At 36.4% G+C, this 25,355-nt stretch overlaps 1 protein-coding gene across 5 annotated transcripts in view; it reads left to right on the top strand.

Annotated features, from left to right (window-relative positions):
* Positions 1 to 25,355, top strand: part of srgap1a (SLIT-ROBO Rho GTPase activating protein 1a) — a 112,028-nt gene that overhangs the window by 46,620 nt on the left and 40,053 nt on the right. For all 5 annotated transcript variants that reach the window (XM_079621998.1, XM_079621999.1, XM_079621997.1 and 2 more), the window contains exons 4-8: positions 6,566 to 6,628; positions 11,323 to 11,505; positions 12,479 to 12,607; positions 16,197 to 16,418; positions 18,160 to 18,261. In XM_079621998.1, the coding sequence (XP_079478124.1) occupies positions 6,566 to 6,628; positions 11,323 to 11,505; positions 12,479 to 12,607; positions 16,197 to 16,418; positions 18,160 to 18,261 (699 nt within the window). The remainder of the gene's footprint in view (positions 1 to 6,565; positions 6,629 to 11,322; positions 11,506 to 12,478; positions 12,608 to 16,196; positions 16,419 to 18,159; positions 18,262 to 25,355) is intronic.

Below are 25,355 nucleotides of genomic sequence, written 5' to 3'. Positions count from 1 at the left end.
TTGATATAGTAGAACGAGCTCAAATGGCAACGTTTTGTCCATGCGTTCGATGCGTAGGTTCCTGCGATTGTCATTGCTGTGTAAATACATTTAGACTACCTCAGCTGCTGCATTATAATACTATACAAACCTTTTTGTGAATTTTAACCTCTTCACATGCGATCTATGTGCTGCTTTTGCAGTGTAAAGAGGACTTAAAGACTTTTAAAGTGTACCTGTGTGCAGTTAGTTCTTGCTTATCTCAGATGTGAGGCGTGTGATGTTTTGTGTGGTACGGGATTGTTTGTGTGCTTGTCAGATTTACGATTTGAGTCCGGCCATACGGGACCACTGGTTCTGGGCTGCGGTTCTGTTCTGAGAAGTTCCTAAAGACCGAGCTCTAATCATGGCCTCCTGCCTGTCGTTTGATGTCTGCGGCCCCGTGACCAAGACGACGTGGCGGTCCCTCCAGCGCAGGCCACAGAAGGGGGACAACTCCCAAACAGATTATGTGCTGCCATGCATGCGAGTCATATGAGACGACCACAACAGCAAATTACAAGGCTGGAATGTGGGAGGTATAAAGTTGGTCTCAAACAGGGGTTATTCAGAGGGCTTGACCAGTAGATCTGACTTGGCTTTGAGATGGTTAAAGAGAGAATTCACCCAAAAAAATGTATATTCTGTCATTATTTATCCATCTTTATGTTGTTCCGAACCACTATGAGTTTCTCTCTTCCATTGAACACAAAAGATGAAGTTTTGAGAAGTATTTTGGACACTCTTTTAAAATATAATAAGTGAACAGAAGTTCAGAACAGCTCAAAAAAGCACCATAGAAGGATCATAAAAGTGGTCTAAATGACTAGTGACTAATCCAGCACAATAGGATACCAGTGGCATCAGTGTACACTGACTGGCCGAACGCATTCGAAACACCAGCACCCGCCATTAAAAAAAAAAAAGCTGTGTAAACGCACAGATTATAGCCTATGTATTTACTCCACAAACTAACTCTACGAACATGGAAAACAGTGAGATGCACCTCTCAACCTTTACACTAAGGAGAAAATTCAATGCAACTTTGAGGGGACCAAGCGAAACATGATGTATTTTTGCTCAGCTAGCAACATTGAACTTTTTCATATACTGCCTGCTTTCTTTGTACAACAGTTCTATCTATTAACGGATTAGACAGGACTTTCAAACAGATCGTCGTAGAAATAATGAAGACGGAGAATGCGAGCACTGTGTCAAAATGACTCTCGTCACTTCATAGTTCCTACTGGCAGTGCGAATGCAACCAGGAAAATAACTAACTACCAACTATTCGGTACGAAAGCCCTAAATGCTCAAAGCACCAGTGACCTTTCCAGTTGTTTGCGATTCACTTTGTTTTTTGTCATTTCTTTTTTATTTGACAACCCTAGTCTGGAAAAAGTGACCAGCATATTCTTCAAAACCTAACCTCTTGTGCTCCACAAAAGAAAGTAAGTTAAAAGGGTTTGAAACAACATGAGGGTGAGTAGGTAATTGTTGTAGATTGTTGAGGCATTCCTTTAAAATGATGCCATAATGGTCTTATGTAGAGTGATCTTTTGTTGCGTGCTAACACAAGGGGAAACTGCCCATTACTGTAAGGTGTAGTACTCTATTATGACATAAAAACCAGGTGTTCTTTGTCCTCCTCCACAGCTGTTTTTATTGGAACAAGTACTTTATGTTCAAGTACGATGGAGAAGACCACATGAGTCATGACAGAAACTCTGCATAGAAGAAACCTCAAAACAAAGCTGATGTGTCTGTAGGCCTTAAGTGACTACTAGTTATATAACAAAACAACCTCTTACACACATTCTCTCGCTCTCTGCTGTCTGTGTGACACAAACGTGGCAGAAGAGAGAGGGCAGTGCTGTTTTCCTCAAGGGCGCTGGATGTTGTTGGTAGGGGGCAGTCATTCACCCATGGTGTTGAAACTGCTCTTCCCTGTAATCAGTGCACCCCGCTTCCTTTGATCACAACATGGTTTCAGTAATGAGCCACACATACAGGAGAGCAAAAGCCCCTGCTGTCCCCTCAACCCTCAGAGGCACAGTTGTAACAGAGACTGTCTCGCAAGACACTTGTTAGTGGCGGTCACTCTTATTGATGCTCATATTTGAGGTTAGGGATTTGAAGCCCCACCATTAGATCCCCCCCCCGATATAATATCAAGTATTGTTATATCTTTATTATGTATGCTCATTTCCCATGTTTTTTATATTTAATTACATTTGCCGTCATGTAGCCTTTTGACTAACAATTTAATACTTCAGCAAATTTCAAAACGAATATACAATGTTTATGCTGTTCATTATAGTGTTGTTTTGTGATGCCTACGTTTAATTGTATCATTTAAAATGATTTTTATTTTATTTTATTTTTATTTTTAATAAATTTAGACAAAATAGTATAGATTTGGTTAGTCATAACATGAAAATAAAATAACTGTTGGTATCAGACAGAATTGTAATATTTGTGCATCATTAAAATTAATCTTCTAAATTGAAATCTAGTTACCTGTGATCTAAGTACCTGTGCATCTTTTGCAATTTGCTGTTTTTAAATTTTAAAATACATTTTATTTGCATACACTTTTTGTATTATTTAGCATTTTTGGACGTGGAAACTTTTTTGAAATTACAAAAAAATAGCTAATTTGTTTTTGTGACATACAGTACACTACCATTCAAAGGTTTGCCGGTTTTTTTTAAGGATCATGTGACACTGTAGACTGATGTAATGATGCTGAAAATTCAGCTTTTGCCATCACAGGAATAAATTACAGTTTAAAACATATTTAAATAGAAAACAATACAATTTTAAATTGTAATATTTCCAATATTACTGTATTTTTTTTATTAAATAAATGCATTAAACAAATGACTTCTTTCAAAAAACATTAAAGAAATCACACTGAAACTTTTGAACAGTAGTGTAAGCTAAATCTTAGAAAAGCCAGTTGATAAGTTAACAGTGAAAATAAGAAATACCAGAAGCTCTTTCCATTTAAATGCAAAAGAGAGTGTTAAAGGATCTGTGATGTACTGTATTTATGCAACATTCGTGCATTCAACCACATATGGCATCACTGGAGCGCACGTCCTTTTCCTAGTATGCATGTACAATGAGGAATTCCATCATGGTAGGGTAGATTTTGTCACATGCATTTTGTTTTCATTATTTATACAACATGCTTTTTTAAAACTCTTAGGTTATTTATGAAATCCAAGGTTTATTTTTGAAACCTAGTCTTTCCTTATGGAGATGTTTGTCTTTTTTAGAGATGTCATTTGTATTTCTGTCAATACATTACAGTGGTTGATGAATCGTAGTTTTTTTGTTTTGATCTAAAATTCTTCTTTACTAATTGCATACCCTTTTCAACAGTAGGATAACATAGTCTTCAAGGATAAATTCCACTGTAAGTGCCCTGATCATAATTTGCAATGTAGTAAAGCTGTCTACAACCGTCATGCATGTTAAATGGCTGTCAACACTTTATTGCCACGCAATATGCTGCCTGCTGCCATAAAGTGAATGGCTCCTCACTATTTTTGACACGATTGGCTTCATCATGGGCCCTGCGCATGGTGCTGTCAGCTCTCTCGTGTTCGTGCCTTGAAGGTTGTACATTTTTTATAGCCAGATTAATTTTAATGGAAAGATGTAACCTTCTATACCCAGAGGCTTGATGCGGTTATTTATAGAGTCCTTAACAAAGTCAACTGGCAGATAGTAGTGCTATAATGACTCAACTTCAGTTCTGACTGGACATGTAAAGGCCCAGCATCTAAGGGACGGTTTACACTCACAAAACGGCAAACTTTTAATGCGTTTTGGAAGTTCATTTACACGACAACTGCATTTGGGGGGGGGGCCTGAAAACGCAAACTTTTGAAAATGGATTTCAAAGTGCAAGTTTTAGAGAACGATACTGTTATCGTCTCAGTGTAAACTACAAAATGTGAATTTGTGAAAACGGTGATGTCATGCACATGTGTATTATGTGTTCAGTCTATAGGCGTGTAGTGTTTCTTTTACAAAGTGACATCGTCAACTACTGGCCTGGTGTGAATAATACAGCGTTTTTAGTCGTTTTCACAGATCTGTGTGAACGGGGATCGTTTTGACAACGTTGTCGTTTGTACGTAAACATACCAAAGTCTAGGACTCATGTAAGGTAGAGGTCATGACTTAGGCCTGGGATTTTTGAAACTGGAAATAATTGCCATTTACCGTAATTACATCGATGCATTTTTATCCAAATTGACTTTTTTTTTTAAAGTCAATCAGTTTTATTTAATATTTTACTTTAAAAAAAAACGTTTTTTTTTTTTTTTTCAGGAATGTCATTCTTAATTCAATTCAGATAGCACAAAACCCTGCTTCCCACAATCCTTTACTCTATTGCCAACCTGCTTGATTGCTCCCAAAATAGGCTGAGCCACCCCAGTTCTCCATGTAACCGTGCCTGTCAGTTTGACCATCGGCTGGAAACGGTTATGTAAAAGGCAGAACTGGCTGGTGTTAGATGAGCCTGAGAGGAAGCCTGATTGAAGGCAGAGCTTTGGCATGGCACGTGAATAATCTCTCTAGGCCTGTTTGGATCTGCATGCCCGAATGCTGCCCGTACTGTACGATGAGTCACGGGCGATGAACTTAGCATTTAGTGCAGACTTGTGTGCCTCTGAGATCCTGCGGGTGTGCTGAAGTGCACACATGTACACACACAGCTGTTAGCTCTTGTGTTTGCTCTTGAGAGGTTGAGTGTGGAACAGCAGTGTGGGTGTTTGAGGATCTTAGCTAAATTATTTTGACTCTTGCCCTCCACGCGACACGTGTGACCTGTTATTCTTGCGTTAAACACACACAACTGAGTTAAAGGATTAGTTCACTTTTAAAGTGAAAATTCTGTCATCATATACTCACCCTTAAGTTGTTTCAAACCTGTATGAATTTATTTCCTCTGCTGAACACAAAGGAAGATATTTAGAAGAATGTCAGTAACCAGACAATTTTTGGTCCCCATTGACTTCCATAGTAGGAAAAAAATATACTATGGAAGTCAATGGGAACCAAAAACTGTCTGGTTACTGACATTCTTCTAAATATCTTCCTTTGTGTTCAGCAGAGGAAAGAAATTCATACAGGTTTGAAACAACTTAAGGGTGAGTATATGATGACAGAATTTTAATTTTAAAAGTGAACTAATCCTTTAAATTAAATGTCTGTTGATATCACATAGCAAGTGAAGAACATGTCCAGGTCATATTTCCCCTAAATAAAAATAATAATAAAAAAAGGCTATATTTTGTTTTTAAATTTGTTTTTACATTTAATATTTAACTATATTTTTATACTTGTATTTTATACTTATGCGTAATAAATATTACAAATATAAAATATATTATTATTAATACTATATATTTAAAAAAAACATACTACCTTTTTGATAATTTTACAGTAATTTTCATTAAAATAATGTCACATTTTTATGTATTCCCTGTCTTTTTCTACATTTTGGTAATTTCAATTCAAACGCTCCTTGGGTTGGAAATTTAATTTTAAATGTGACATATTTGTGTAACATCTCTTTTGGTTGGTGGTTTAACAATGATATGAAATTCATAATCTATGTTAGGTTAGGTAGCAAAAAGAAGCAAAAAGCCAAAGTCACCTTCTTTTGATGAGCGGATGCATACTCAACATATATATAAAAAAAACTGTTTCCCCTCTTTTTGAAGTACTAAATTAGTCTAAAGGACTAAAAAGGACAAAAAGCCCTTGATTAGTTGTGAGGGATTTTATTCAGCGGGTTGAATAATTTTGAGACTGCAGAAGTCATTAAAAGTTGCTTTTTCAGTTGAATTTAGGGAAACCACTTGAATCATTTGTTGTGCTGAGGTATTTCAATTACTTTTTTGTTTGATTTGTTCATTGCAAACAGCTGAAAGTCTGTCAATTTTGCCAATAAATCTGTTTTGCAATGGGGGTTGAATAATTTTGATTACAACTGTATGATTGACGAGATTCACCATAAAACATCCATCAAATTGTTTTCTAAATTAACCCACATAGACTAAAATGCTGATAGCATCTCCAGTTCCTTTCACACTCATACATTGTGAGTATAATTTAGTTTGAAGAACATAGTGGCCTCTGATTTTTCAAGATTGACTGGAGGTCTTGCTCTAACTGTTGCAAAAGGATTTGCTCACAGCACCCCTGAGCACTGGGATGCCGGGAATGGCTCGTGAAATCAGATTAGTAGAGATATAATTGTGTTAGTGAGAGTCTTGAGTGGCCTGCGAGACAGAAAGATCAGCCTCACGCAGGTAATCCACGCAAGCTGCTAAAAGTTGAAGCAAACAGTTCAACTATGTGTAAGAGGTGAAGAGCGTGTGCCCATTAATCTCTTGCAAAACTAACATTTTAATTGCACACAAACTCATGCAGCTTTCTTATTTTGTCAAACATTTTGTCAGTGCGTTTAATGTGATCTGTTAGCTAATGCATCCTCCTTTTTGTATCTCTTTCTCTTCAGAGTAAAGAAATCACCTTTCAGCTGCAAGAGGATTTGATGAAAGTTCTCAATGAACTCTACACGGTAAGTGTTGTAAGTTTTGTAAGTGTAAACGTTTTTTGTTTTTTTTGCTATGCATTACTTCCGGCTAAACCCAGGAGTGTACTATGGTAAAATGCCCATAAAACCGCCTATATTTAACACATACTTTCCACATCTCTGACCTTTGCAGATTATGATGTTTATACCAATCAATAGTTAATTCCCACACTTTAATTACAGCTGTCAGGCCCACTGCAATTGCTCGGATGATTCATGTGTACTTTGCTTTCCCTGCGGTCTTAATAAGATGCTAATATATTCCCAGGTCTTAAAAACCACCTGCAGACTGAGGACTCTGTGTGTTTATTTGTTTGCAACATTTAGGCTGATTTGGTCAGCTTTTCAGTTTCTATTCTACATTGCAGTGAAGTACGTGGGATATTCAGATTCAGCTTACCATTCAAAGGTTTAGGGTCGGTAAGATTTTTTAAAAATGCTTTTGAAAGAAGTCTAATGCTTATTAGATTAAATACAGTAAAAAACGTAATATTGTGAAATATTATTAAAATATATTTTTTGTCCATGTTAATGTTTTAAAATATAATTTATTACTGTGATGGTATTTATTGTCTTTAGTGTCTCCAGTCTTCAGTGTCACATGATCCTTAAGAAATCAGTCTAATATTCTGGTTTGCTGCCCTAGAAAAATTCCTTATTATTATTAACAGTGTTGAAAGCAGTTGATAATAATCAGCTGCTTAATGTTTTTTTTGGAAACCATGAATAGAAAGTTCAAAAGAAAAGCATTTATTTGAGAGAGCAATGTAAAAGTCTTTACTCTCATTTTTGATCAATTTAATGCATCTTTTCTGAATAAAACTACATTTTTTCACCAACAAACACTGAACCCAAAATTTTGTATCAAAATTGCCCAAAATTATTACTTTACTAAATGGGTTTCAATTAGAAATGATGATTCGGTTTATCCTGAGAAACCTCAGCCCAGATTGTTTTATCTTAAAGCTGTCACATTTATTCATTTTCTGTACGTTTGTTCTGGTAATTACACCACACGCCATTGCTTCCTTTTGATCACTGTAGAAGTGTATCATCTCTTTTGACCTGAATTAGCCTTCGGGAGGGAAACACTCTTGTGGGATCGTTGCATCAGAAACCCTCCATGCAGCCACAGCCAGTAAAATAACAGGTCTGGTGTGACTCTAAAATTGGTCCTTCTAAAACCAGCAGAAATGTAAACAGAGTTCCAGACCAGTAAGTGGAGAGCGGGGCCCATGGTTTGGTCTGCCATCCTAGCCATGTGTCTAATTATACAGCCGTGGACAGCAGTGCACTGTGCTGCTCCGACTGTACATATTTATGAACAATATTTAGATTGGTCCACGTTTTATAGTCAAGCTCTCTTTTGAGGCCCTTTGAGGCTTTACTGTACCGTGAATTATAATGCTGCGTGACTGCCACCGTGATTATGGCCTGGACTGACTCTGTGTTCAGGGATCTAATCGTGAATGGGTCCTTGTAATCAGCTTGGTGCTCAGTCACCTTTGATTGAGGAGAAGGCAAGCTGATGAGCGGAGCTTAGCGCTTTAGCGTTAGCTTCAGGCTTTGCAAGAGGCTTACAGAGCACAAGGCACAAAAACATTACAATCATACTTAGAAACTTGCCACCTAAATTAGCGTTAGCATATATTGCTAACAAGACTGACAGGAAAACCATGAGAGAACAGCACCTGTGATATATATATATATATATATATATTTTTTTTTTACTGTTTCTTGTTAGCAGTTCATGCTAATGCTTATGCTCATATTTAGGATTTGCAAATGAAACAAACCCCTTACACTTAAGGATTAAAGTTCCTCCCCCATCTGTGCTACTCGCCCTCCATCACTTTCTAAACAGTTGCACTAACAATTTTATAATAACAATAAAACAAGGGTCAGAAATCTATAGCATTTATACTGAATGATGGACACGAACCATATCCAGTGTTAATTTAGAATAATTTATATTTAAAAATATATATATTTTTAAATTATTTATTTCAATTACCATAAATGCTTTTTAAGTTTAGTTTTTAGTAGTTTTAGTTAACAGCAATACAAATTGTAATGCAGGAGTGAGTCCCCTAAATTATTTTTCTGTGTGTACAGAACACAACCCGCTCCCGAAACTGCGACACTGGTTACCATCGCAACGTTCAGGTGTCTCGTGTGTTTGTTATCTGCTATTCTGACCAAATAAATATTACAGCGACAAAAGGCTTATGTTCAGCAATTTGAACTAAATCACAGAGGCGTCGTGTTTTGCTTATGCTGCTTCACAGAGTGTACTCTTTCAGTGTTGCCATGTCCACTTATTATAAGTGTTTTTGCGCTTGCCTTGTTATTTAAGCTTGGCTCATAAAGCGATCAAGTTTTTAAAGTGAGATGTGGTGATATTTTGGGGGGTTTTTTCAGCATAAAGCATTTGGATTTATTTTGGTTTATTTTGTGGGCTTGTTTTTTTCGCAAGATCTGGCAACACGAATGAGTCAAGGCTCATACCGCTTTCCCTTTAATTTCTTGCACTGCATATAAAGAAGGGAGAAACATTTCCGATGGACATTAAAATACGTCATTAACAACTAGTTGTTCAGTTAATTTATGTAAATTAAGTTGTCACATCCTGCATTTTTCGAGAGTTAATTCGGTTGTGAAATGCAGTTGTCACTCCTGTAAATGACTGAACTGTGTGTGTACTGTGTACAGAACATGATTAAGCACCAAAAGGTGATCTGACATCTGAATTTAGCTACAGTGTGTACGTGGCCATAGAGACTTACAACTGGGCTTGTTTGACTTGGCAATACCCTAGGAACAATTGATATAGGCTATATATAAATAGATGCCTCATGTGTCTTAAATGAGTCTTGCCTGTCGCGACATTCCCTTCTCTCCCTTATCTTATAAAATAAACTATTTGTCATAGTAAAATCTACATATCGTTCCCAACAAAAGTTTAGAGTAAAACCTGTATAAGCGGATAGTCAGTCGATTCATTAAATGAGCTATTTCCTCACAAAAGTGGTTTATTCAGTGTAGTAAAGCCTCTTCTCCATTGACATCCATTCACAAAAAAAAACAGCCTCTGGTCTCCTTCGCTGCGTACCGCCACAGCTGCAGCGTTAGCCCTAGTATTACCCTAGTATTTTTTGGCTAAAGGTTGCCTTCTAGTGGCTTTTGCTATACGTAAGCCGTCCGCCATATTGGAACGGTCAAAACACTGGTCCGTGAACACTTGAGAGCCATGTTCTCTGTACGTCTGCAACCGTAGTAAGACGCATGTATGAATATCTATATCTGCAATAGATTTCAGCAGATTATTTAGCTAAACGAACACAATACAACAAGATGAAGGTGTCAAATAATACAGCATTAAAAAGTTACCAAACTATAAAAACTAATTTAAATCAGGTGGTTTCACAACTAGAAGCTGTGCAATTTTGTGGCATCATTAATTCGTTTACACCGTTTACTTTCTTAGAAACTGACATCTTTTTATACATTTATAGGAAAGGAGAGTCTGGAATATCAGCTGCATGCAGTGTTCAGTCATGCCAGCCGATGCTACATCCAATTACAACATGAAAGCTTTTAGCGTCGATTAAGCACTCGCTCTTTGTGAAGAGTTTGACATTGTGGGCATAATTAGTTTGTTAGTACAGGCTCATAAGCTCTGAGTCACATCCTAATGCTTGTTCTAAAATTCATCTGAATATGACTAATAGCCACCCAAACAAAACAATGACTCAGGCCATCTGAAGCAACATTTACCATTATGTCGCACATTCACTTCTTAGTAATTGGATTTATTCACGGGAGTTTAGTACTCAATTATATTCGTTTCATCTAAAAAAAGGCTTCTGGTTTGATATAATAATAATAAATAATAATTCATTACGTTTATATAGCGCTTTTCTCTGCACTCAAAGCGCTTTACATAGAAGGGGGAATCTCCTCAACCACCACCACCAATGTGCAGCATCCACCTGGATGATGCGACGGCAGCCATATTGCGCCAGAACGCCCACCACACACCAGCTTACTGGTGAAGAGGAGACAGAGTGATGAAGCCAATCAGTATATATATATGGGGATGATTAGGAGGCCATGATGGACAGAGGCCACTGTGGAATATTATGGGATTTTTTGTGACCACAGAGAGTCAGGACCTTGGTTTAACGTCTTATCCGAAGGACGGATATATATATATATATATATCCAGTTGATTCGGTTTTAAGATAAGTGCAATTACTAGCGTACGTCAAGTGGAAAGTTTTACCAATGTAATTTTTTTCAGTCTCTCTATTAGTACCTGTAAAATTATGTACTTTTTTCTGGGTAAAATATAAGCTCCATCATGGCCAATGGAGAGGCTAGAATTTCCATGAGAATTTATTCTGGTTCCTCTTTGAAAGCATGTAGTTTGAAAGCAAATGCAGTTATATGAAGGAGAAAATGATGCATTTACGTTATTTTACAATGTCGATTGGTGCTTTTTTTAGCTTTTACATACATACAAAGGAATATAAAATGCTGTTTCTTTGAAGGACAACAGAATTGATTTGTGTTAAGTATGAAGATGAAAGTGTTTTGGCTCAGATTGAGCAGCAGCTGCACCTCTTTAGAGCTCAGCTGGCTGTTGTTGAAATTTGACCTGACCTCTCGTCCCGCAGGTGATGAAAACCTACCATATGTATCACACGGAGAGCATCAGTGCTGAGAGTAAACTGAAAGAGGCAGAGAAGCAGGAGGAAAAGCAGATCGGACGTGTTGTAGATCCCGTCTTTCACATTCGACTAGAAGAAAGACACCAGAGACGGAGCTCTGTGAAGAAGATTGAGAAGATGAAGGAGAAGGTACATAAGAAATGGTCTTTAGTAGTTCATGACAGGAACATGATTAACCATTCAATGAAACTGTGAATAGTAAAACTTGTCACGAATTGTCTGCACCATGTTTCACAGAAATAGAGAACAATATTTTAAATAGACATATTATTTTATTATTGAAATAAACAGCTAATTTTGTGATTTAAATTATAAAGTATATTTTGTGAAATACAGTTGTATGTATCATAGTAATACTTGTACTGCAAATTAGTGGGAAATTTGACCTAGATTTAATTTAATTTGCTATTATTAGTAGTATTTGTAAAGCGCTTCCTCATACACAAAATAATAAACACAATATAAATACAATAAAAAAACACGCAAAATAAAGTTTTTTATTATTATTATTGTGAAGTTTAATGCATCAGTCATGTTTTTGATAGAAGCCATGCCTGACCCTGTTTTAACAGGAATAGCACCGTTTTATGTTCTTATTATATCTGTTTTCTCTTAAAGCCTGTGACAAATGATTTAACAGCTGTGGGATTGTTTTTTCCATTAATGCTTCATGGAACAAGACATTGTGGGAAGGTTAAAATACGGAAGTTAGCATGAGTCACTGTCTTTTGGTCAGTCAGTTGAGTTAGACGACTAAGTGGGTCTGAATGTTAGCGGTATCCTTACTGATACAGGAAATGACCCATACTTTATACTTTACAATACTTCAAATGACATCATTTGCTTTTAGATTTTTTTTTGTAGCAACGCAGATGTTCCCTGTTATTCCACAGATGTCTGCATAATCTGTATAATGATTTTTTGCAGTCTATAAGCTTATATGTCTCTGATATTTTTGGAAGGATTTGTTCTCTGTTGTTTCACAAGAAATCTTCAAGGAACAAACTGCATGCAGAGATAAAAGCTCACTTGCATGTTTTTATATTTCAACCCTTTTTCTCAAATTCTGTCTGTTTCGTTTCTACTCTCTCTCTCTCATCAGAGGCAAGCCAAGTATTCGGAGAACAAGCTGAAGTCGATCAAAGCTCGGAACGAATACCTGCTGACGCTCGAAGCCACTAATGCTTCAATCTTCAAGTATTACATTCACGACTTGTCTGATTTAATAGACGTAAGTACCGGGGAAAGGAAAGGAGGTGCAGGGATTCTTTCGCAGATGAATAAAGTTTGTGTGACAAGTAGGACAGTTATAAATAGAGTTTCAAACTGACCTCAGGTCTGCTGGGATGGCTAAATATGACAAAGACTGCTGCCGTTTCCCCCGGTTTCTTGGTTGAATATGTATCTTTGTCTACACCTGCTTTGATCTGAGGAAATGCATAGATTTCTCAGCGAGCGTTCTGTCAACGTTGCATTCAAATTTAAGCTCTTGAGACTTCAAATGCGGGCGTGTCTGACAGGAATGAGAAATGAGAAAATACACTGTGGTTAAAATGCATTCATTTTCATATCTCCAAACCACCTCACAAACCTGTTATTTGAAGATGTTTTATGAAGGCCTGATTGTCAAATACATGTTTGAAAAAGAATGAGGACTTTAACACGATGTCCGTGTACAATGAGGCACACAAGTGCTCAGTGTGAGATAAGAAACAATTCTTGTGGAGAAAGGCTGTCCAATCCTGCTCCTGGAGGGCCACTGTCCTGCAGTTTAGGTCCAACCCCAATTAAACACACCCAAACATCTAATCAAGAACTTACTAGGCATGCTAAAAACTTCCGGGCGGATGTGTTGAGGCAAGTTGGAGCTAAACTCTGCAGGACAGTGGCTCCAGGAGCAGGTTTGGACAGCCATACTGTATAATAAGAATAAGCAAAGAAAATAATGGTGGTTTAAACGTGCGGGGGCGGAGAAACCAGAGGCCTTTTCCAAAAGTATGAGACCAAGTTAAAACGCTTTTATTTTGCATTTTTATTTCTAGTTTAATACAAAATTCTTTATTCCATTTGCTTGGAACATTCACATGAATTTTAGAAGTTCATGATATATGGTTGGTCCAGTTTTTTTTTTAATGTAACACCTGATGATTGTTTTGAGTTTATTTGATTATTATGATCCCAAAGAGCTTCAATACAATCTGACATTCTTTACAAAAGAGTTCATATCAATGTCACTTGTTTGCTTATTTGATTTGTGACCTAGAAAAAGTTGAGAATATTCAATATTTCTTATTCAATTCACATAATTACTTTATTTAAAGGGGTCATCGGATGCAAAATTCACTTTGGTGTTTGCACATAAATGTGTCTTTGCAGTGTGTAGACACAACCACCATACATTGACTGACCATACTTTTTTTTTTTTATCCTCAAAAAGCCTAAACACTATCAATAATCAAGCCGTTTGAATATTCTGAGCAATATGATGTCATATTGCTCATGCTCCGCCCACGACCACTGACATGGTCCCATATTAGCATATGTCCGCCGTCAGCCATTTGTATACTGTCCGTCAAGGCTTCGTGTCTTTTGTAGAAATGCCCCACGGAAGAGAGGGGTGGGGTGAGCAGTTGCTCATTATCATTTAAAGAGACATACGCCGAAACGGGTCGCTGTGAATAGAGCTGTTTTTGAGGAGGTAAAAAGGGTGTTGTTTTACCATTGAGGAATTTTAACCAACGTATGTTACAAACTTTACATGAAGACCCTAAAGAATCATACCAACTTGTGGAAAATGGGCATCCGATGACCCCTTTAAATCTTTTTGAGTTCCTTTCCAGGTGGACATTTTGTTTCATGTGGACTTTTGTACCCTCTTTTGTATATGAGGTGGCTGTTGTCCTACTTTCCTATTAAGGTCCTGTAGGTGCTTCAACCTCTGAATATGGCAAAACAATTTAAGCATGAATGGATAAGTGGCGGCACTTGGCCCTAAAACCCACTTTTCTGTGAATCAGACAGCCTTGCGTCTCTTTTACTGTAGGTCAACTACTGTTATAATGTACGTTTTCACACTTCACCCTACTCAGCACTTCTCCTTTAACTATTTTGTAGCCGCGGCCTGAATCATTGTCAAATCCAGTCAGCATCATTTATTTATAAACTGAGCATCCAGCAATATTATGTTCATCTATGAAACAAAAACTCTCTGCAGGGGGCTGGCAAGAGACAGAGTGTTTGGGTGATACTGTATGCATACGCAGTCAGTTTTTCAGACATTTAAAGGATAAAGAACTTGACCTTGTCTTGTATTAAAGACACCTTGGCCCCTGCATAATGCTACTTTCCATTATGGGTCCTATTGATATACTAAACCGGTCACGACGCAAAAACTTTAATTTTATAAACTTTTACATTTAATTTTATTTGCACATACAGTGCAAGCTCCAAAAAGGGGGAAAAAAGCAGGTTCATAAAAATAGCTGTGCCATCATGTGGCTCTCCAAGTTGAGCTCTGGCACATGAACCTGCACCATTTTAAATAAAAATCAAAACTCTTAAAACAAGCAGGCCAACAAGCTATTTTTTTTTTTTTTCGAGATATGGCAGATCTTCCAGGTACACACACAGTCAGAACTTAAATAACCTCCCCATGGATGGCCCAGTTCTCCCCATATTTTATTATCCAGGACATCTCAGTTTCCCATGACTCCTGTATCAGTCAAAATTAAATTATGGAAATTCCTGCCAGGAAACAACCAGGCTACTGGGCTTGTTTACAACTCTCCTTAGAGTCCTAGGCCTTATAAAGACAGCACACCAGAGCACAGTCAGTATGTATTAGGTCACCTCGGAACGGTCAGACACAGGGTCAAAAATATTAAACAAAGCCACAGTTACTGATAGACCAGTACATCATGCTGGGCCCTTCTTGTTAATGTGTTTGGAATCTTAGATATTAGCTTTGAGTCAGACCTGACATTTGCTTAAGGCCTAGTGGTTACAAATATTGGCTGGTAAACAAGAGGTTGTAGGTTTAAGGCAATTCAAGAGATGTCCCTTGCAGGTCACTGGGACGGTCATCTAAATTTCACTACACTTTACAGTAAAAGTGTCAGTTAAAGGATTGCTTATGCAGCCTTCAAATCCTGTTTCACATTTGAAAAATCATGACTTAAATCATGATAGATTTTGTGTACTGTTGATGACAAACTAAGATACAACTTGCCAGAAAATGCTACTTATTTACCAAATTGACTAATTGATAGGTTTGCACAGCTAAAATTCATTACCCATCACTCTCAGTGGCAGTATGAAAATTATTACATAGATAAAACATAAACTACACAATTAATGCGTATAATTGTTTTTGCTAATATCTTTCTCACTTTTTCCGAAAGTAAGAAACATTGTCCATTTAATCATTTGAATGAGGGACATCTTTACAATGTTATTTTAGTATCATTAATAGACTATTTCTTTAGTTAGGTTTTATATTTATCAATTACATTTTAATTTGTTTCAGTTCAAGTTTCAGCCATTTTGTTGTGTATCTTTTTTTAATAAACAAGTCTGACTTTATATGTTTGCTTAATTTTTATTTCAGATTTAGTTTGTTACTTTAGTACTTCAGCTTAAACTAAACACAAATTAAAATGTTGCCTTGACAACTAACTGAGATAAAAGCCTAAGTTTATTTCAATTAACATTTATCTTATTACAAGTAACGGAATTGATTGTTGATTGTTTTAGTTTAGTTTTATTTAACGATAAACGTCTTTAATAGATAACATTTCTCTCCTCTCTTTCTTCCTGTATAGTGTTGTGATCTGGGATATCATGCCTCTCTGAACCGAGCTTTGCGGACCTACCTGTCGGCTGAATATAACCTGGAGACGTCTCGTCACGAGGGCCTGGACATCATTGAGAACGCAGTGGACAGTCTGGACCCCCGTAGTGACCGCCAGCGTTTCATGGAAATGTACCCTACCGCTTTCTGCCCACCCGTCAAATTTGAGTTCCAACCACATATGGGAGATGAGGTCAGATTTAAACAAATCCTTACCCACACACCCACGTACTGTACATATAACACACACACAGTAGCAACCACACTGACACCCATTGTTTGTTTAAGTTACATTTTAACACCATGTAAACTGAGATGAGGTTATATGGGTTTATTTTCTTGTCAGTCTGTTATGTTGTAGTATTATGTGTCTTTTTAAATACATATGTTTTATTATATAACTTGAATGTGAATCTGGCTTTCACAACTGCACTTTATTTACCCATGATGGAAAATGAATGGGAATTCTTGCACATTTACAGAAAATCGCATACTTTCATGTTGACAAATAAGGTGGATGATAATTAATAATTATAAATGGATTATTCACAGAAAAGCAAGAACATTAACAGAATTGAAATAGCTAATGTTAGGTTTAGTTTAGTTTCAGAGAGAGAGGTTATAGTTTGTCAACTTCAACTTTCTTTTAATCTTTTTATTTTAAATGTTGATATTATTTTACAGATTGCTTTAATTTTACCGAACAGGATTGGATGTTTTAAAGTGGGACAAACTAACTTCTTTAAATCCATTGCTAATTGTTAACTAGTAGAGGATGATATTATTATAGAAGAAAAAAATTAAGGTGCACCTCCAAAATTGCTTTTTTTTTATATCTGTGAAATATTTTTCTTCTACTTATTATGGCTGCATTTATTTGAGCAAAAATACAGTAAATACTGTTATATATTATATATATATATATTATGAAGTATTGTTAAAATTTAAAATAACTGTTTTCTATTTTAATATATTTTAAAATGTAATTTATTCCTGTGATGGCAGAGCTGGATTTTTTTAGCATCATTACTCCAGACTTCAGTGTCACATGATCCTGCAGAAATCATTGTAATATGCTGATTGGATGCTCAAGAAACATTTCTTATTATCAATGTTGAAAACCGTTCTGCTATCCAGGATTTTTTGATGAATATAAAGGTAAAAAGAACAGCATTTATTTTAAATATAAATCTTTTGTAACATTATAATGCATTTACTGTCACTTTTAATTATTTGAATGAATCCTTATTTAAAAAAAAAAAAAAAAAAATCTTACTGACCCCAAACTTTTGAATTCTAGTGAATATATGATATAGACATGAATCTGTACTACATAGTACTAATATGTACTGACCCAACACCCTTCACCTTCCAAATAACCTGCAAGCAGACGTTACGTCTCATTTTAACATGCTGCTCCCATCGGCAGCTCCCATCCATTAACCTCACGTTAATCTTGTCTCTGGCAGTGGTGAAGCGTATGAGATCATACAGGATACAGAATGGAGAAAAGCATCTTAATGAAATTCTGAATTATATGCGGTCAGGATTGCTTCATATCCTTCTTTTATTGAGTCTCAGCTGGCAGCGTGGTGTTTACGCAGAGCGCTGAGAGCAAATCATATTGCATTTCTCACCCTCAAGCCGTTTTTAGAGAGTGTTTATTGGATTTATTCTCACTAATTGGCCATTTCGTCACTGATATCATGTCTGCGCAAGGTTTATAACCTGTTGTTTTGTGGTCATGCCTGTACTCTCTCGGTCAATGAAAGCAACTGGGGTTTTGCTTCATAAGAGGCAGTTATACCTAATGCTTGTGCCAGGTGTTGGTTATTTGTTTGAATGTGAGATTCCTCCTTTAGGGAGCTATGTTTTATAAGAGGCAGTTGTCATCTTGATTTCTTGTGATTGGAAGTCTTTGTTTTTGTTTTCAGGTGTGTCAGATCACGGCCCAGCCTCCCGTGCAGGCTGAACTCCTCCTGAGGTTCCAGCAGCTGCAGTCCCGCCTGGCCACCCTAAAGATTGAGAATGAAGAGGTAAGGTTACCCAAGTGCTGGCAGAAAATTAAAATAGTAAAAAATTACATTTGCAACCAGTTTTAACCGAGTCCCTCTTATCTATATAAGGCCTTGATTTCTGCAGTGCAGAAAACACAGACTGAATCACGGAAATTCAGTCATAAAAATGCAATTTACAGTATAATGTGGAATGTCGCAGAATTTCAGTAGAGAAAACTAAATTTCAAATTAAAATTCATAGGGCCCTACCTATGCTGTAATTTTTTTTGTGCTTGAGCGCTTAAAGGTGAAGTATTTAGTTTCTGCAACACTAGTGGCTCCTTGCGGAATTGTCACACATCACCCTCCCCCAATTCAGACATCACAGCTCTTACGGGTGCTTGTGAAGACATGTCGCAACAGTTAAAAGTAGGATACATTCCATAAAAGTACATGTTAGGAATGCTTTTAGCTGTGTTGCAATGCGTCATGAGTTTGCAATTGAGTAGGCGAACACTGTCTAGAGCAAATGCAAGCTTTTTATTAATAAAAATAAACCCATCCAGCGTATTTTTCAAAACTATTTGAGTAACATTAAACTGGTACATTAACTGGCATATTTGTCTGTCTGAACTGGTGCATGATGATGATGTATGGTATTGCGTCCATTGTAGCCAGTTGCATTACAACACGCCGTTCACTTTGACATGTTCATTAACCGTTTAATCTTTGAAGGTCGAAATGCAGCGAATATCGGCTTGCACTTCTGTTACCAAAGCTGAATTTCTATTCCCATGCAACGCACCAGTCATGATCCCACACCAGCTATACACCCTCTGACCATGAATGGCATACTAGTAGTCAGTGAACAATAAACTGGATTTAGAGAATGTATTTCAACAAAATAAAATCTAACATACTTCACCTTTAAGACTTTCCCAGAAACTAACATGCAGTTCACTTTGGGTTATAAAGCATCTGCTAAATAACAATTGCATCAGATGATCACCATGGTCTTAAATGGTTTTGTTCATTTAAACGGCATAATTGAATTTGAAAATCTTGTTTAATAAGTTAGCCAAGTCCAGGAGCACACAACCCGTATCGTCCTGTTGCATTAGAGCGAGACAGCTTTGCAGTGTGTTTGCTTAATTGAGTTGGCAGAAGCTGATCGTAAAAGAGGCTTTGGGAGGACTTACAAGAAATAGTTTTTTTTTCCTCCCTGCAGAGTTTTCACTGTCCTCCAGATAACCTGCGTGACGCACAGAGAAGCTTCTCTCAGTGACACCATCTTCCTTTTCTTCCTTCAGACTATCTGTCTTTTTCACATTTTATCTCTCCTCCGAGGCTGCAACATTTTAATCAGTTTTAAAGTTAAATGCTCGGGCTGCTGCCGGATAAAATAAAAATAAAAAAACACTCGGTCAGGAAGATGGAGGAGTCTTGCTTTGTTTCTTGGCTTTATCATGTCCATCTTAAAAAACCACTGTCTTACATCTGCCCTCTTCTTTTCTTATCTAATTTCTGTTATTTCTCTACCATGAATCTTTTTCTCAGTTTTGACAGACAAAATCGTAATTTAGCACGGAGTATGTACATGTGATAAAGATTATGTATATTGTTGTTCCTGCACAAATTTGACATAACTTGTTATGTAGGTTTAGGTAGATCTATCTGCAATATTCAACGCAGCTTTGGAATTGGTCAGTTCTGTAGGAATATTGCTGCTCCAGGCAGTTACCACAGTCCTTTGTGGACTTTCCCCACAAAGAGCTGATAAATGATCTGCCGTGAAGAACGATTGCTCAGGCAACTGTCAATGTTGTCATAGAAGCTAAACGGTCCTGGAAAAATGGCCAGCTAACTGAAATGTTGCAGGTTGTACTATAAATATCAGCCTCTGTATAAAATGAAAGACTCATGAAACATTTCAAAGAAGGAAAATCCAAATTTTGCATCTTATTGTCAGGGTTATGTTAAGTTACTGTTTATTATTAACCTTTATTTAACCAGGTAAGCACATAAAGGACTCATTCTCATTAAAAACGATTTTTCATTGTGTTTTGGATTAGTTTTGCCTTTGTTGCTGGTCATTTAGTTTCCATAGTTACTCATTCGTTTCTCACCTGTTCTCAGTTCTGTTGATTACTCTGTCTGTGTATTGAAACCCTTAGGCTGCGTCCCAATTCGCATACTATCCGTCCTAAATAGTATTCGAAAGTAGAATTAGTACGTCCCAAATCGTAGTACCGGTATGTTGAAATGAGTGTTCCAAAGATACCCGGATGGTCTACTATTTCCGGTCAGAATCCGAAGTGCAGATCGATGAACACTCTAATGGCTAATATTGCTCATAACCCATCACGCGTTGGGCGAGGATTCGGTTAGAACTACAAACATGAGTGAAAATTGTTAAAAAAACTACAGAGTTTGAGTTTAAGTTTGAGTTTAAGTTTATTCACAAATACCACAGCATTGCAATAATAATACAGTCATAGTTGTACATTAATTTGGGTAAATGCGAATGGGTCCCCCAATGAAGCTACAAAAAGCTTATAATTTGGGGCCCATAATTTACATGAAGTAAAGTAATTCAAGTAAGGCAACAGTCATCACCAATAACCAAATGATTGATGAAGGTGGACGCAAAACGCACCAAGACATACATGTAATACATACCTACACATACACTCATGCACATACAATCATACTCATACATCCCAGTACTCCATGAGGAATACATTTTATACTAAATATAGGTTAATAAATAATATTTTTTTAATTGTTTCTTAAAGTTGACATGGAGGATGCGCGAGTCCGGCATTATGTAGAGAGGTTTAGATAAAGGGGTTTGAGTGATTAATTATCAGTATCTAACCTGACGAAAATGTATTTATTCAATGTTGTCCACATTATATTGCATCTGCAGCAGCATTGTGAACTTTTGTAAAGACACGTTTAGCCATTAACTTTTAAATGCATCATTATATTCAAATTCCAATCACACGAGGAGAGTCTCCGCATGAAAGACCCGCAACTGGCTGATGAACGTGCTACTACATTTCTCTCCGAAACGGTAGGAAATTAAATTAGATTGAATGGAGGATTTTAACTGTGACAAGATGATTGACAGGATGCACGCGACAGATCTGTCCGTTAAAGATGACGAAGTAGTATGTCTCAAAGCTTGCCTACTTTTTTGCTACACACTCAAAAGTATATACTTTTTCTTCACAAAAAGAGTACATACTTTAGTTTTAGGTCGTAGTATAAGTAGGCGAATTGGGACCCAGCCTTAGTTTCCTCTGCAGGGCTGGACATTAACGCTTGTCTGTAACAAGTGTTTTTTTTTGAAGGAGTCTGATTATAAATTCAGTTATAAAAAAAGGGAAGCAATGAAACGAAAGAATGATTCTGATTTTATTACATTTATTGTAATCAGCAAATGATAATGGATAACAAGGTCGTTGAGTTGAGTCTCGCTTCCTGTATCTTTGTGAGTTTTTTGTGGAGAAATCAATACAAATGAGCATAACGGCATACATAAAGAAACTCACAGTAGAAACATACTGTGGTAAAATCACAAAATGTTTAGTTTTTATTTATTTATTTATAACATATTATATACAGTCAAACCAAAAAAATGTCAGACTCACGATAGGATTTTTGATATTTTTTTACTAGTGGGTGCAGGACACTATAGTTAATTTATGTAAGTGAGGATAGAAAAATAAAGTAAAATGTGACATATTATACCCAAAAATTCTTCATACAGTGGACTACCAGTTAAATTTATACAATTTTGGGACCAAAAATTATTCAGACACTTTGAGGTTTAACTGTAGTTAAGGAACACAACACGACCAAGGGAGCTGTTTTGCAGAATATTATCACGATTACAAATGTTACATTGATTTTATTGTTCAAAAAACAAGTAGTTACTTACATTTTAGACACAATATTGACTATTCTTGTTCTATTTCACCAACGAAAATAGTTCCAAACAAAGATCACTGCAGAACTATTGTGCATTCAAAGCAACATTGTGTTATTTTACTAAATAATTTAGCGTTTTGAACGAATCAGTTAAGTGAATTCCTTTAGTGACTTCTTATTTGTATATTCAAAAAGGTATTTAAAACATTAATCTCATAACTTTATTTATTGCAGTTCTAATTTTGTGGTGTAAATTATTTAATTGGTAACTGCCCTACAGTTTTTTATTATAATTAAATGTATTGATCAAATGTAAGAATGTGACATAAAAAGATGATGCATACATTTAATAAGGTTAAAAATAAACTGGCCTTTATAAAGGTAAATAACACCTTGGGGTAAATATCACAAATATGCAGATTTAAGTATGCAAAAGCTGAGATAAATTATATTTACATTACATAATTTGCATTACAACTTGTGCTAAATTGACAAGTGTTGGACTCACCAGGCTGAAAGGAAGCGGAAGCACACAGACCAGGGAGGGTAGGTCAGGGAACTTCCTGGTTTCTCCAGATGGCTTAAAGCATCTTTTTGACATCAGACACAAGGTCTGTGAAGAACCTCACAGGATACTGGATACAGTGTTATGTTTTTGTGCAGCTGTTTCCTAGAACCTTCACTGCATTAGAAGATAAAAGAAATGACCCGATGAATACTTGCATTATAGTGGAACTGTTGTAAAACACTCAGCTTTGCCTCATCCTCAAACACACCTTTATTGGACACAAAGGAAGAATATGTCTGTCAGTTAGAGCTTCCTGCTTCATCCTTTCGTTTTTATTCAGCAATTATCCAGCTGTCAGCTCTTCTTTTTTTCTCATTCTTCTTCTCAAGCTCATAATTGAATAATGTAAATGGTGTTTGCTGTAGAGATTAGGGTGAGCTTGGAGTTCTCAGATGAGAATTGACAGTGTTGTCTCTTGACTTTCTGTCCCACTAGCCTTATCTTTTTCTCCCGCCTTCTTTCCATCTCCAATGGATATTCTGTTCACATCAAACACTAAAACCCCACTAAGGCACCGCACAGTTCTCCGTAGGAAGTGTCTATTTGTTTTGCTGGAGATAAAACCTCTGGGAGGCACATCAAACGCTGGGAGATCTGTGCTGTTCTCCTGCTGCTGCGTGAAGCACTGATCGTGTGATTGCGGCCCTCTTTGCTGACTTTGTACTGATTATCGGGCCCTTCTGGTAGTGCTAATGCTGATTACCAGAGTGCTACAGATTTGCCAAAATATCATCTTTGTTCAGTGCCATCTTATCACCCCGAGTAAGTTGTTCGCCAAGCTTACCGATCACATGGTCAGAAATACTAGTGATAATGGAATTGATCAGCAAATTGGCATTTCCAAACAATGTTTTGTAACACTTATAATACATAATGACACATTGCTTTAGAAGATACCTATATTTATTTATATGTATGAATATCAGATTCAAGCACATTCCAATGTAAATGTATTTGCAAAGATATCAATGAGTCAAAATCGTGAGATGTAAAGTATTTATAAAGCGCTTTTCACAGATAAAATCACAAATTGCTTTACAAAGTGCAACCAAAATAATAAAACAGTATACAATCAATAAAAATGTTAAAATTGTAAAAGCCCAAATGTGCATAACAAATCAGCAATATATTGTGGGACCTGACCATTTAAAGCTCTAAAAGTCTAAACTAATATTTTAAAGTCAATACGAAATTTGATGGGTAGCCAGTGTAGGGACGACAAAATGGGTGTGATGTGTGTCCTTCTGTCAGATCCTGTTAAAAGCCTTGCCACAGCATTTTGAACAATTTGAAGACTAGTTAGAGCAGATTTGTTTAAAAAAAGTTACAGTGATCTAAATGTGAAGAAATAAAAGCATGGATAACCATGTCAAGATCAGAGTCTGATAAAATTGCCCTCAATTTTGCAATATTTCTTAGATGATAAAAACTATTTCTGACCAAAAGTCTAGAATGGCAGTCCAAAGACATTGACTGGTCAAACCAGACGCCAAGATTTCAGAGGCTCGACTGGACCGAGGAGCTCAGAGAACCAAGGTGTTGAAGGATGGATGGGATTTTATTGTCTGGGGCAACAATTAGGCTTTCAGTCTTTTTCTAATTTAATTGGAGACAGTTACTAGCAAGCCACGATTTAACACAAGAAATACAATCCAATACATCCGTTAGTTTATTGAACTCAGAATCATTGAACAAGCAATGCAACTGTATGTCATCAGCATAAAAATGGTAAGACACATTGTTAAAATGGCTCTCAATTTTTCCAAGAGGGCTAATGTACAGTAAAAACAGAAATGGACCTAGGACATAGCCCTGGGGAACACCATTCAAAAATGGAGTGGCTTTAGACAGCATACCATTTACATATACAGAAAAAGTTATGACGCAAGTAAGAAGAAAACCACAAAAAGTAAGAAGAGATGTGACCTAGGTAGTATGCATAGTCTGACAGGTTAGCGGTATACAGGCGATGAGGTTCGCGTTTGGCTTGGTTAACTTTTCTAATCCATCTTGCCACTGTTCTCCACTGTCATTATGAATAAAATAACAATAATCCAAATATCAAATTTAAAAAAAGTTTAATGTAATTTCTAACTATTTAATATACAACATAAAATGATATGTTAAGCATCTTATAATGTAAAAATAATTCAGATTTTTCTAATAGTGCATTTGAAAAGTAACATTTTGTGAGTGAAACCTGTATTTATTTTTTATTTTTTATTTACACGCTTCCACTGAGGGATTGACAAGATTTTGGCCTCTTTTCCCCATTATTCATCTTCCCTATTCTACTTTCTGACATTTTCTTTTGACATTTTGACTTTTTTTATTTTATATTTGTATTATTTCATAAGTAATTCATACTACATTGTATTCCAAACTACACACTTTTAAAGTAGGGCTTAGCGGAGTTTTTTTTTTTTTTTTATCAGCTGAAGTATAGTTTCTTTAGCATTCATGTCTTTAACCACCTTACTGCTTGAAAAGCTGAATGACCCAGGCTTTTCAAGCTGTATTAAAGTCGGCATGAAACTAAAGTTGTGATAGTCTTTTCTTTCCTGTTATGACATATATCCAAGTCATATACAAGTCATGGTGACTTTAAAGATACTTCTTTAGAAAAAAA

The sequence above is a fragment of the Phoxinus phoxinus genome, assembly GCF_949152265.1.
Source record: "Phoxinus phoxinus genome assembly, chromosome: 8".
Taxonomy (NCBI): domain Eukaryota; kingdom Metazoa; phylum Chordata; class Actinopteri; order Cypriniformes; family Leuciscidae; genus Phoxinus; species Phoxinus phoxinus.
This window is presented reverse-complemented; position numbering and strand designations above follow the sequence as displayed.